The 12,694-nt window shown below is 36.7% G+C and overlaps 1 protein-coding gene across 25 annotated transcripts in view; it reads left to right on the top strand.

The window, feature by feature from the left end:
* CAMK2D (calcium/calmodulin dependent protein kinase II delta) overlaps nucleotides 1–12,694 on the top strand; it is a 254,852-nt gene that overhangs the window by 187,040 nt on the left and 55,118 nt on the right. For 9 of the 25 annotated variants that reach the window (XR_005598931.1, XR_005598922.1, XR_005598921.1 and 6 more), the window contains 4 exons: nucleotides 323–355; nucleotides 5,210–5,269; nucleotides 6,888–6,929; nucleotides 9,638–9,686. Coding sequence is in view for 13 of the 25 variants with exons in the window: in XM_039539733.1 (XP_039395667.1) it covers nucleotides 323–355; nucleotides 5,210–5,269; nucleotides 6,888–6,929; nucleotides 9,638–9,686 (184 nt within the window). In the remaining 12 variants the exon portion in view is untranslated. The remainder of the gene's footprint in view (nucleotides 1–322; nucleotides 356–5,209; nucleotides 5,270–6,887; nucleotides 6,930–9,637; nucleotides 9,687–12,694) is intronic. The other 16 variants (XR_005598928.1, XR_005598929.1, XM_039539746.1 and 13 more) reach the window with 4 other exon arrangements.

Genomic DNA, 12,694 nt, shown 5'->3' with positions numbered 1-12,694 from the left:
GCTGAGAATTATCCTTGATGGTTTGCTAATATTACACTTGTTGGGATCTGATACTTGCGGTTTTCAGGACATTTCAGTTTTTTACCATTTTCCTGCTCAGTTATGTGAAGCAAGGGGGGAAATGTTTACCTGCATGGGAGTCTGTTTTCAGCATTTTTCTCATGTAGAAACTTCCCCCTACAAAAAAGAAGTATTTCCTTCTCTACTGCAGCTTAGGCTGTCTTTTTGAAAACAAAAATATACTGTACTCCATGCATTGATATTTTCAATCCAACCAGTCACATTTTCTTCTTTTCCTTTTCTCTCTGACTGGTCAATTCAGAAAAGGAAGTCCAGTTCGAGTGTTCAAATGATGGTGAGGATCTTTATCTGCCAGATTTTTCCTCCTGTGAAACATTCACACTTAGAAATCAAATAATTGCATTTAATCTGTTAACATAACTTGAGAAGCTACAAGACCTTTAACATGAAAACTTGTGACTTCTAAGCCAAGAAGTGCTATCTGCCATCTGTAATTAATTGTTCCACAATTCTTTAAAGCAAGATTTTTAGCTATAGAAATATAAATACAAAAAAGTAGATGTAACATTGGCCAATGCAGCTGTCTTTAGTACACTAAAAAATTTATGGAAGACTGTTTAAACAAATACAATTTTTTTTAATATCCTTGTATTAAAAACGAATAACATAAAAATAATAAATGGATAGTAATAAGTGTAATGAAGACATTACCCTCTGTGTAGTTATTTACATAGAAACTTAAAAAAAATTAAAATTGCAATACTTGGGAAATTGCTAGAGCTTTTACCATATAGTATGAATACGGTTCAACATCAGGAATCCATTAAGAGATACCTCTCTACCCCTGCTGCTCCTTCTGTAAAAAAAAATATAAATAAATTCCAGCTTTAACTGAGTACATATCCAGTATATAGGACATTTTAAGGTGATTTTCAAAACCCTGATTTGTATATTTTTATTGTCCCTTGAAATCAAATGGAAGGATGGTTGTTTATTTTCTTTTTGGGAATGTTGTACTTTTAGAATCAAAGAATAAGGTTAGTGTCATTTGACTCACATCAGGATGTCAAGCTACAAGCACAGGCCACAGCAGACATGCCGCCTTCCTTCCCTTCTCCAGTCCCCCAACCAACCTCCTTCCTAGTCCAGAGCCTCATCCCAAGACGACCTCAACCTCTAACTCAGATCCCCCATCTTGAGAACCAATACATAGACTCCCTTCCCCCAACACCAGAGTCCCCAGGCAGGCAGTGACCATCCTCCTGTTTAACTGGCATTGATTCTGAATTCTGGGATGATGGTGGTGATCCTGGCGAGGCAGCTTACTCACTGGTGACATTTCACCGTGCCTCTGTACTGCAGATCCAGGTAGAAGGGAGCAAATGTTCCACTTCCTCCAACTGTCACGGGCAAGCAGACCTCCCCTTGAAAAGCAGAAAATACCTGTCTGGTAAATGGCTTTTATCATCATCTAGTTGGATACAATGTTTCATGCAAGAGAACAGTTCATTTTAATATAAAAGTACAGGCCATTTACCAGATAGGGTGGGATATTTTCAGCATCCCAAACATACTGCGTGCCAGCTCTTACAGTCTGCTGAAACACCACACAGAATGCTTGGAGCAGTGGTTCTCAAAGCCGGTCCACAGCTTGTTATGGGAAAGCCCCTGGCAGGCTGGGCCAGTTTGTTTACCTGCCGTGTCCACAGGTTCGGCCGATCGCGGCTCCCACTGGCCACGGTTCACCGCTGAGGGCCAATGGGGGCAGCGGGAAGCAGTGCGGGCCAAGAGATGTGCTGATCACTCTTCCTGCAGCCCCCATTGGCCTGAAGAGGCAAACCGCAGCCAGTGGGAGCCGCAATCAGCTGAACCTGCAGACGCGGCAGGTAAACAAACCGACCCGGCCGCCATGGGCTTTCCCATAACAAGCGGCGTTCCGGCTTTGAGAACCACTGGCTTGGAGGATTTAGATCCCGAGACACAGTTTTATACAATTTTTTTATAAAATATATAAAAACCATTAATACTCGGGATTGTATGGCCCTGCCCAACTGTTTGCTCTGAGAGAGTGAGTGAGAGGGTTGTTATAAAGTTAAAAGGTGTTTCCTGGCAACCACAATTTTAGTAATAAAAAAAAAAATTCCTTCCTGACAACAAGTAGAAGTATACCAATTTAGAATAATTTTCCATAATCACTTAATCATTTGGTATGAAAATGCTGAATTTCTTTTTTAATAGTTTCCCCTTTCTGTTAAAATAAATGCAATAAAGGTGATTTAAAATATTTAAAACCTACCATTTCTCTTTAAGTTTGGAAGTGTTTAGCCAAGCTGTGCTCACACTGATGAAATAACTTGACCATGCAATATATTCTCTCTTTTTCATTTGTACTAATGTAAATTCTGTATTTGTGATGTACCATTAATAGGCTTGAATATATATTCTTCCAGTTCTCAATGGTAGTGGAATGAATGTTGTTGTTTGTTTTTTATAGGATTTTGACCAGGGGAGTATGGGCTCAATCCTGCTCTCCTTACTCAGGCAAAATTCTCTTTGAAATTTGGTTATCCTTTGTCTGTTATGTGTTCCATGACGAGCACTTCTGTGGTGTGTTATTTGATTTCTGATGTTGCTGATTAGGACTGTATGAAGTCTGTTGAAACTTTCATTCCCTCCCTCATATTTACTTTGTATATGTTCATTGCTTTGTTCTTTTACTCTTTGATTACTTCTCTCTTGATGGCCAAACTGTCAATGAATATTCATTTTTGGTTGTACAACTTGGGAGAGTGATTTTTCTCTTGTTACAAGAGAAAAAGAATATGATTGTCCATTGTTGTGTGTACTGTTGTTATTCCATAATCTATGTAGTCTTACTTTAAAAAAAACAAAAACATTTCCTTGAATTCAGTGGGTTTTTTTCCCTGAGTAAGGAATGCAGGTAGTAACATTTTCTGTCATTAATTGTTCTTTACTACACCCCTGTAAGGTAGTTAAGTGCTGGCCAAGATTGTCCCTAATGTAGAGACACTGCCCTGCTTGGCATGTGTCTTTCAGTATCTTAGAGGATAAATCGAACTCCTGTGCAAGCCCATTTTGCACCAGAGCAATGTGTCTGTATTAGGGATTTCCATCATCTTAACTACGTGGATTTAGTTACAGTAGAACAGAGTTCCCTAGTCTAGACATGTCCTAACTAAGACATTGGCTATGTTTCAGATTTGCTCTGATTCCAGCAAGTGATGGGCAGCCACCAGTGCAAACATCTCTGGTGAAATCCTGGCATAATTAAAATCAATGCTACAGCAGCTTCCGTTGATTTCAGTGGGGTCATGATTTCACCCCTAGGGCACATTTGCCCAAATAACGCTTACTCAGCAGCTTTATCAGTCTGTACTAGGGATTGCACTAGTGCAGAGGTAGAATTGGGTGAAATCTGAAGTGTAGACATGGCCTAAATATCATTAACTCCATCTCACAAAGAGGTTAAGTGATTTACCTAAGGCCATGGAGGGATTGATGAGCTGAAAGTAGAACTCAGAAATTCTTGGCTCTCAGCCCAGTGCTCGAACCATTAGTCTAGGGGTAGGCTAATATATGTCATTATACTCTCTGGTAAATATTATTCAGGTCTTCAACATTTTGGATTTCCTAAAGACTTTTATATAAGAAAAATATTCCCCAACAGCCTGACTGACACAAAGGGCTTGACTTTTGGTTTTTAAATGTGGTAGTTAATTTTACTTTAATACTGACAAAATGTCCATCAGTGAAAGAAGAGAAGTCTGGATTTGCATTATTGTATTTCTTTCCCATTTAATGTTTACGTTTTCAGTACCAGAGTAATGACACAGTGGAGCGGTAGAGGTTCTGTACCCAACAGATAGAAATGATGCCAACCCTGTATGCGATAGCCTACCTTACATTTTGCTGCTTTGACCTGCTGCAGTTTTAAGTAGAACTGATCAAAAATATTTTTTAAAAATCCTAGTAATTTTAATTGGAAATAGTTTGACAGCAACCGAATCCAACAAGCTTTGGTTATAATTGAAACCAGCTTTCCAGTTGGTATTGATACTTTATTTGGGGCTTGATATTTAAAATCTCTTCAGTTTTGCAACCACAGTGATATTTACCTACCTGATTGTACAGGTGCAGTTATGGAAGGTGGGTTTTAAAAATGGGTATAAGAATCAGAGAAATTTAAATTAATTGCTAAGTCTTACGTAGAGAGAGAGAAAGAAAGAGAAGGGAATAATTTTTTCTAAACAAATAAAAGCCCAGTCCTTCAAAGACTTACATGTTTTGAAGTCATTGAGACTACTCCCATATATAACTGTTTGCAGGATCAGGGCCAAAAATAGTAGTGTTGAGAAGCTACTGTACAGGAGTATTCTGTATATTCTTAATTTAGGCTCTGTGGTCTGAACGGCCAATGTACAGTAAACAAAAGGTATTATTGCAGGTTTTTGATGATAGTATTGAGGTTTTTTAAAACAAACAAATTAGTTTATTTCATTTAATGAAAATGAAATGTGTATGTTTTTCATTTGAAATACTAAATGCTTAATTGAAAAAAAATCTCAAAGTGAATATACCTGTACATATTCTGACCTCAATGACACCCATATAAATCTGGAGTTACCAATTTCCATGGAGTAATTCCAGATTTATATGGGTGTAAATGACACATACATTTGACCCACTGAAGATTCCTTCCATGGAAAACAAAATGACATTTAACCTAGTGACACCCTCCTAGAAATAAAGTGAAATGATGGTATATTACTTAACACTGTTGCATGATCGTAAACTGGTGAATAAATCACAATGGAAATATAGGCATTTTCTTTCTTAAAGCCATATTAATTGTGAATTCCTATTACCTGGTTATAGCCACTATTAAAAAATTCTTTATTCACTAAGTGTCAGAGCTGAAACTGCGTATGCTTTATATAGAACTTCCTTAAGCAAGTCCAAAATACTGTCACTAGCGTCTTTGGGAGAAGCTATAGCCAGTTATCAAATCTGTTGTCAGTGTTCTTTTCAAGTTCATAAGCTGACCTTTCTGTGACTCTTTATTTCGCTATCTATATCTGTATATAGATATTCTATATAGAGAGATATAGATATGCTAGCTACCAAGAATTCTAAGGCTTGTCTATTTCTATTTTCTGCATACCTACAGATAAACAACAAAACCAACGTGGTAACCAGCCCCAAAGAAAATATTCCTACCCCGGCGCTGGTATACCTGGAATCTTCCTTTTCGCCCTATCTTTAAGTTCTTTACTGTTTTCTGTTTGTTTTCTCTTTTTTTTTTTTTTGCCTTTATTCTTTTTGTTTTCTAAACATTTGGAACAATTTTTCTCTTTCTTGTTGTTTGTACTTTTTGTTTTCTTTTTGTGAGAAAGTCCATTGTGAAGCAACATGTTTATAAAATAGAAAACGTGACACGAAAGCTGGACGTGGTAGTGTGGTAGCATTAGTAGCGATAGTTTAATTTTTTGCATGCAGTGTAAGAAAGTGAATAGAATGCGCTTGATGTTGCCCTTAGCTCTTCATCTGATGGTTGTTTCAGTGCTTTTAAATGCTGACTTATTTTTTAAATTGTACCTATTATCTTTTCTTTTGCCTTAATGCAAGTTTTGACATCAAGGAGAGCTAACAGGATTACTGCTAGGCAACAACAACATAGACCTTATTCAGATTTTCATTCCCCCTGTTCTCTGACAACCCAGCAGGACTTTGCAAGGCTTCACTTACTGGGATCAAGAGGCACCTTAGTCCTATAAAGCTTTTTGTATAGTACCACTTTAAATCTGCAGTAGGCATTACTCAGTAATAAGTTCTGCTGGGGGAATATTAATAAACAGTAGGACTGCGTACATGAAAATTCTATGTCACAATCTTGCTTCTGTTGGTAAGTCACATTTCTTAAGAATATGCTATGGAGGAAGGCTTACGAACACACATGCTACTATTTAATTACCTAAATTTAAGCAGTATTACTTCTCATGTACTTTGGTACATAGCTCTGAAGAAATGCTTCTGCTTTTTAATATAAACATAAGGACAAATTCTGCCCATAGATTTATATGTGCAGCTCCCATGAAAACCTGTATTAAGTCAAGTAATTTCAGAGGAGTAGTTTACAGGTTTTATGGTATGTACATGAGTCCTCAACTCCATCAAGTATTCCCAGACCTCTGTGAGTGCATTAAAAAGTTACAGTTGCTGCAGCTTGTTCCTGTGCCAGCTAACTGGCATTTTAAGGGAAGCAAGAGGGGAGTTAAACTTTGAAATGGCATCAAGAACTTCCATCATAGTTGGTATCTCTGCTGTTCAAATGGGCAACAGACTGGATATAACCCCTGTACTTCCAAACACCGTTTGTGTTTAGAGGTACCCAAATCTTTCTGAATCCGCTCAGCCCATCTTTATTTTGATTTGTGTTCATTTTTGCTATAGTAATAAGCATACACTATTTTTTAAATTAAAATAGTTCACCATTTTTGAGCTAAAGCAGGGTCAGACAAAAAGGGACAATGCATCTGATAGGATACATTGTGAAACACGGTGCCTCTTCAGCTGCCTCCCCAGAGCTTCAAAGCCCTGTGTGTGTGTTGATCATGAATAAGGTCTTTGCATGCCGCTGCAATAGGTACGGTAGCCTACCTTGCTGGCTTGCCAGTGGAGGAATCTTTATTAGAGACATTGTTTCATCTTTTGGCAGCAGTTAACATTTGCTTTAGCTCTTGTCACTGTTTAGCACTTGTCTGCTGGCTCTTCTCGTGCTCCCTCACACTAATGTGAATGTATTTACCAATGGGAACTGTTTTTCTCTTTATTTTGTTCTCACTCAGGAGCCCCAAACTACAGTAATCCACAACCCTGATGGAAATAAGGTATTCAGAAAGAATCAGCTCCATCTTGCTTTTCCAAAGTGCACATTTCATCCACTACTCTAAGCCAGAATGTGCCCATTACCCAGAGTTTAGTAAGGAAAATCTCATTCCTGGATCTGTTGCACCTGGTGCCTCTTGGGCCTAATTCATCTGTGGCTCATTCCCACTGAATGCTTTCTGCCTGGCTGCTGGCTCCCTCAGCTCCTGTGGATTTCTGTAGGCGATGAGAGCACTCAGCACCCTGAGGAATCAGGTCCATGGTGTGTTGTACATCTCTTGCTTCAGGCAAGAACTTTCAGTTCTCAAAAAAACAAAGGAACATTGTGTTCAGACAGAGTATAGTGAGGTTATTTTTAAGACTTATGTATGAAGCTTTCACTAAAGATGAAGGCATATTTTGAGCCGTTTCCATCTGCTGTTTCTCAGCATGCTTATGCATCATACTGTGACATGTCTTCTGCATGGAACTTTTGACTTATTCCATAACATCATCTTGCAGTTTCAAAAGAAGCTAACACTTGAAGTGACAAGAAGCTCTTTTGAATTCATAAATCTTGATTTGATGCGTTTTTCTCATTGATTTTCTTCTGTGTGCTGTGATAGTTGTGTTTGGTGTCTGGTTTCTATAACATGTGGTAATTTTTTCTCCCTGTGTGGACTTGAAAAGGGTTAGGGAATATTGTCGTTTGTGATTTGTGTTCCTAGTTTTCATATGCAGATTTCACTTATTTAAACAGATTTAAATGGGTATGCTGAGAACTTAAAGTTCCCTAAGATTGTTGTCACATTTATCTAGTGTAATTACTTGTGATCGCTCAACACTGTATTTGCAAAGGATTGAGTCTGAGTGGAAAATATCAGATGCAGGCATTTCACAAGCATGGAAAAAGTGTTAACTGTGCATATTGTAGTCATATCTCTTCTTCGTTTGATTATTTATTTTATACTTTGTGAGTAAGAATAAGTTGTGATGCTCATTTCACTCCTGTACCAACTACTCTCTGCACCCCTGGTCCATATTTCATCTCCCATGTTTCATTAATAGGCAGTGTTCCGCCAGTATTTTAATTTTAGTCAAATCTTTACTAAAGCCCAGCAAAGGGAAACAAAAAACCAAAACACTGGAGCTCTTTGGCATGACTACATCTACTTGACTTTATTATATATTCATAGCAATTTAGATATTTTATATCCCAAAATGTCATAACATGGACAGGAAAACCACTTATGGGGAAAGTTACTGTTAAATTTCATTATCTGCAAAAACAAATATTTTTGCATGACAACTGGAGTGGATGCTTCCATATTACTGGCCACATCTCTTGTGTGAGCTTGTGCATGATGTTTCCTGCTTGTATGTGTGCGGTTTTTATTTTCTTCTAGATACTATATATGATAGAGCATGGTATGTCCATTGTGTGAAGTGAATAGTCTAACACCATTCACAATAGGAAAAGCATGATGGTTTATTTAGCTTGGTTTGTATGTGTGGATTGATTAGTAGTTTGTTTATTGATGCATATAATTTTGTTCTTTTACATTTGAATAATGCATTAACCATTCTGAAACTTTTCTTTGACTTGTCATTGTGAAATCATAGTAGACAAAAGGACACTGTTAGGGTATTTGGGATTTTTCATTTAATTAATTAATATGTATAGTAACTCTTTGGAAGCTTGAAACAAATCCAATTTTTCCCCCTCTGTCTCAGAAGTAAACTGGCTTGTTATGGGTATTTTTACTCTTGAGTTTTTTGCTGCTGACTTTTTCTTTTTGTATTTGCAACAAAGCATTTATTTTTAAAAATCATAAAGAATAGATCTTCTACAAAAAAAATTAGGAGAAAAAGAGTAGGTCAGATTTTTTGCCTACTAGCTTTGACAGTGTCCTTTTAAGTGTGCTCCCTAATTTTTCACATTTCTAATATCTTATAAAAATTGTGATAAGTAGCCTTGCCTTTTAACATTGCAAAGATTTCAATACAACTGTCTGATGGACAAGTCATTCCTTTGTGTGGCTGGTTGGTTAAAGAATATTTCTTCAAAGATACTTTAGATTATCTAGGAGCATAGTTGTGGGCCTCTCCAGTAACTTTGCTCTCGCTTTCAAAATTTTTGGCACAAGGAGAGTATAAAAATATAATCATGGATTTGACCCAATTCTTATTGAAATCAATGGGAGTCAGTTTATTGCATCAGTTCTTATATCAGCAGAAGAATTACTGTAAATTGTGAAATGCAGCATTCTCCTTACTTTATACTTAAAAGCTCAAATGGAATGACTTATTTTACACAGTTGATATTCACTAAGCTTAAAATGGCAAGTTCTAATATTTGGCTGACGTAATTCATATAACAGTTCAGACATCCTTTGTCTAATAGAAAGTGGGGAAAAAAAACAACAACAAGCTAACTCATTTTCCTGAAGATATTTTTATATTTCCCCATACATTCCTTGGACATTCAAAAACTAGACAGCCAGAAATACGTTTAATAAAAATGTTCCCTTTTGAAATGGATGGAAATTATTGACATTTAGTTTCAGGTACAAACATCTCAATCCCTGTGGCCATTTGTTTGTGAATTACATCCACATAGCCTGCTTCAAGGCTTTGCATGATCTGTACAATACCAAGTGTAATTTTCATAGGTGCATGAATAATATGCTGGGTCACTTTATGCATTTCACTTGTATTTACTTCTCAACAGGAGTCAACAGAAAGTTCCAATACGACTATTGAAGATGAAGATGTGAAAGGTATGATTAACAGTTGGAAAGGCAAAATCATGGCTACATGCATATATTTCAGTAGGTTTTATTAACTTTTGTTAATATGTCAGATGGAGGGAGTTCCTAAGTAATCCAAGGAGAACATACTATTATTTTTTAAAATCATGTTCGTTGCTGAAGTTCTATATGTTAAGTTCTGACTTTGATAGTCTGACTTTGATAGTCTAACTTTTACATGTACCATTTCTGTAGCATTTTGGAATAAGGAAGTTTCTCATTTAAAATTATAGTTATGGCAGTAGTAAGTGTAGATTTAAAAACTAATAACGTTTAATATTATTTTAAATTTCATTTTGTATATGATAATTTGCATTTTTTTGTTTGCTTGCTTCATGTGTTCTTAATGCATTTTTTCAGATCAGCATTTATAAAACATTTCTGTTCAGATGCCAGTGTTTTTTTGTGCTTCTCTTGTATTCTGGCCCTATAATTGTCTTAACTTCAGTCACTTTTTTCTTTTCCTTTTCAATTTTCTGCACAATAACCTTCTTAACTTTGTAATCTTTTTGGGGGGGGTTAGTTTTTTTTTCTTTTTTTGAATTCTATGCTGTGACATTATTCATTCTTATTTTAATAACATTTGGTGGGTTTAAAACCAGTATATTCAGCTTGTGTATTATATGTTTCATACAAGACATTGGTTTTTAGCTTTAAGTACAAAATTTTAGCTCTAGTGGATCCACAAAACAGAGACAGGAATAAGAAGGGACATGATGAAAAATAAGAGGGGAAGTGGTAAGAAAAAGAGAGATTTCTCAGTTAATTAACCATTAGAGCAGGGGTAAGCAACCCCCCTATGGCACTCTCACTGCTCAGGTCCGGGAGGCTCTGCATTTTAATTTAATTTTAAATGAAGCTTAAATGAAGTTTCTTAAACATTTTAAAAACATAATTTATTTTACATACAACAATAGTTTAGTTATATATTATAGACTTATAGAAAGAGACCTTCCAAAAACGTTAAAATGTATTACTGGCACGCAAAACCTTAAATTAGAGTGAATAAATGAAGACTCGGCACACCTCTTCTGACAGGTTGCCCACCTCTGCATTAGAGTGTTGGGCAGGTTTTGCACTGTACTATACTAGAAGTGTTATGTCTGTGGCTGTCACTATTAAAATGTTTATTAGCAGAAATATGCATTAAAATATAGATTCTAAGATGCTGGAGTTTTCAATAGCTTCAAGACTGTGAGAGAACAGTTTAGAATATGAAACAGATTCAGTGGATGCAGTTGCTCAAATCATGTTTGGTAAACTGTTGTTTTATTTCTGGATAGTGGAGCATGCAATATCCTTGCTTGATAAAGTAACTGGTGTTGTCAGAGTAAGGGACTGATAATGTAATGCTTTAGGACTCATGAGTATCTCCAAGTCAGAAATGTAATAAGAAATACAAGATAAGATAATTCTTTAGTAGGACACTCCATTGTTTATGAGCTGGCATTCAAATGAACATCAGTAACCTGGTGATATCCTATATATTGTCTATTTTAGATAGTGTTCTTTTGCTTAATGAGGTATATAGCTTCTGTTTCACTTCTATTTTGTGTGCTATAAAATCTTATCCCAGGGTTCAAGTAACAATGTTCTCCTGCTAAGCAGTGTTGTCTGGTTTGGTATATTATCACTTCAACAGGATCATTCATCTCAAACAGATAGATAGATAGAAATACCTATGTAGTCTCCAGAGGAAAAACTTAGTTATAAAAAAAGAGGATGATGACTGGTCCATCAGTGCCCAGTCCCTGAAATATTGTGGAATTGATGGAATGAAGTGTAACAACCTGATACTAACAGATAATCCCAGCCCCATGTCCCATAAGGAAGGGGGAACATAAACATAAGGTGCCTGTCCATATAACCTGGGGTAAATTTCCTCCACTATCCAAATGGTACTGATTAACTAAGTAACTTTCTTTCCTTTCCTTTTTTACGTGCTTTGAGCAATGAATTACTTTAAACGTCAACATTGTTAACTATCATTGGAGTTAGCTCCCACTGAAAGGAATGAGGCACTTCACACTTCAGAGCAATTGTTTCAGGCTCCCTGCAAACGCAGGAAGACAATTGGTTAAGCTCACCTTCATGTACTGAAGGTTTTCTGTGCAAATGTAATAGCTAGACACATTTTTTTCCTCAATGAAAGCTGATCCTCTGGAGAAAAATGGGAGGACTGTCTGCTGCCTAACTTTCTGGCTAATCCTTCATGCCTTTCTTCCCCACCCACCCCCCAAGGGGTGTGCTCCACCGTTAAAGGTAAGGTTACACACCTACCTTAAAAATGTAATTGGAACTATTCAGCATTCACAGCTGCCTGAATATATTAGGCTGAACTCAATGAATTACCACCCGCTGTGCAAAGCAGATGGAACTATTCAAGCTTAAGGATGCTTCTTGTCCCACCCTTTAGAAAGTCCTGCTTACTTCCTCTTCCTATCACCAACACTCAGTTCACGCAAAATAGCATTCCAAAATTTCTAAGTAAATCCCAGGGAACATGTGTGGTGCTATTATATAACTACTCCTCTACAAGTCCCATGAAATATATGACACTTACCTGATGACTCCAAGGTATTTTGGTTCCTGCAAGTTCTTGTGATTGTGATCTCACTAGCCCAGTTCCTCTCAAACAGGTATTACCGAAAGCCTCATCAGAAGGCCTAATAAACAAATGGGCAATGAAGCAGTCAAACCTTTATTTAATTTTTCCTTTTATTTAAGTAAAAGGCTATCAGAAGAACACCTGGTACAGTGTGCGATCACACCTTTTGCAGCACAATCTCATTATTAATATTTTTGTTCCTAATTACTGAGCAAAAGAATAATGGGGAAACTATTTTTAAACAGCCAGTTAATCTTGACATTTCAAAATCAGGCACTGGAGATGATCACAATTAAATAGCTCTATGTAACTTCGTGCAAATTCAAAAATAAGCCAGTTTGCAAGCTTTCGTCCACATATTAATGTAACT

This window comes from Mauremys reevesii, linkage group 5 (assembly GCF_016161935.1).
Source record: "Mauremys reevesii isolate NIE-2019 linkage group 5, ASM1616193v1, whole genome shotgun sequence".
NCBI classification, from domain to species: domain Eukaryota; kingdom Metazoa; phylum Chordata; order Testudines; family Geoemydidae; genus Mauremys; species Mauremys reevesii.
The sequence above is the reverse complement of the archived record's forward strand: the minus strand, read 5'-3'. Positions and strand labels throughout refer to the sequence as shown.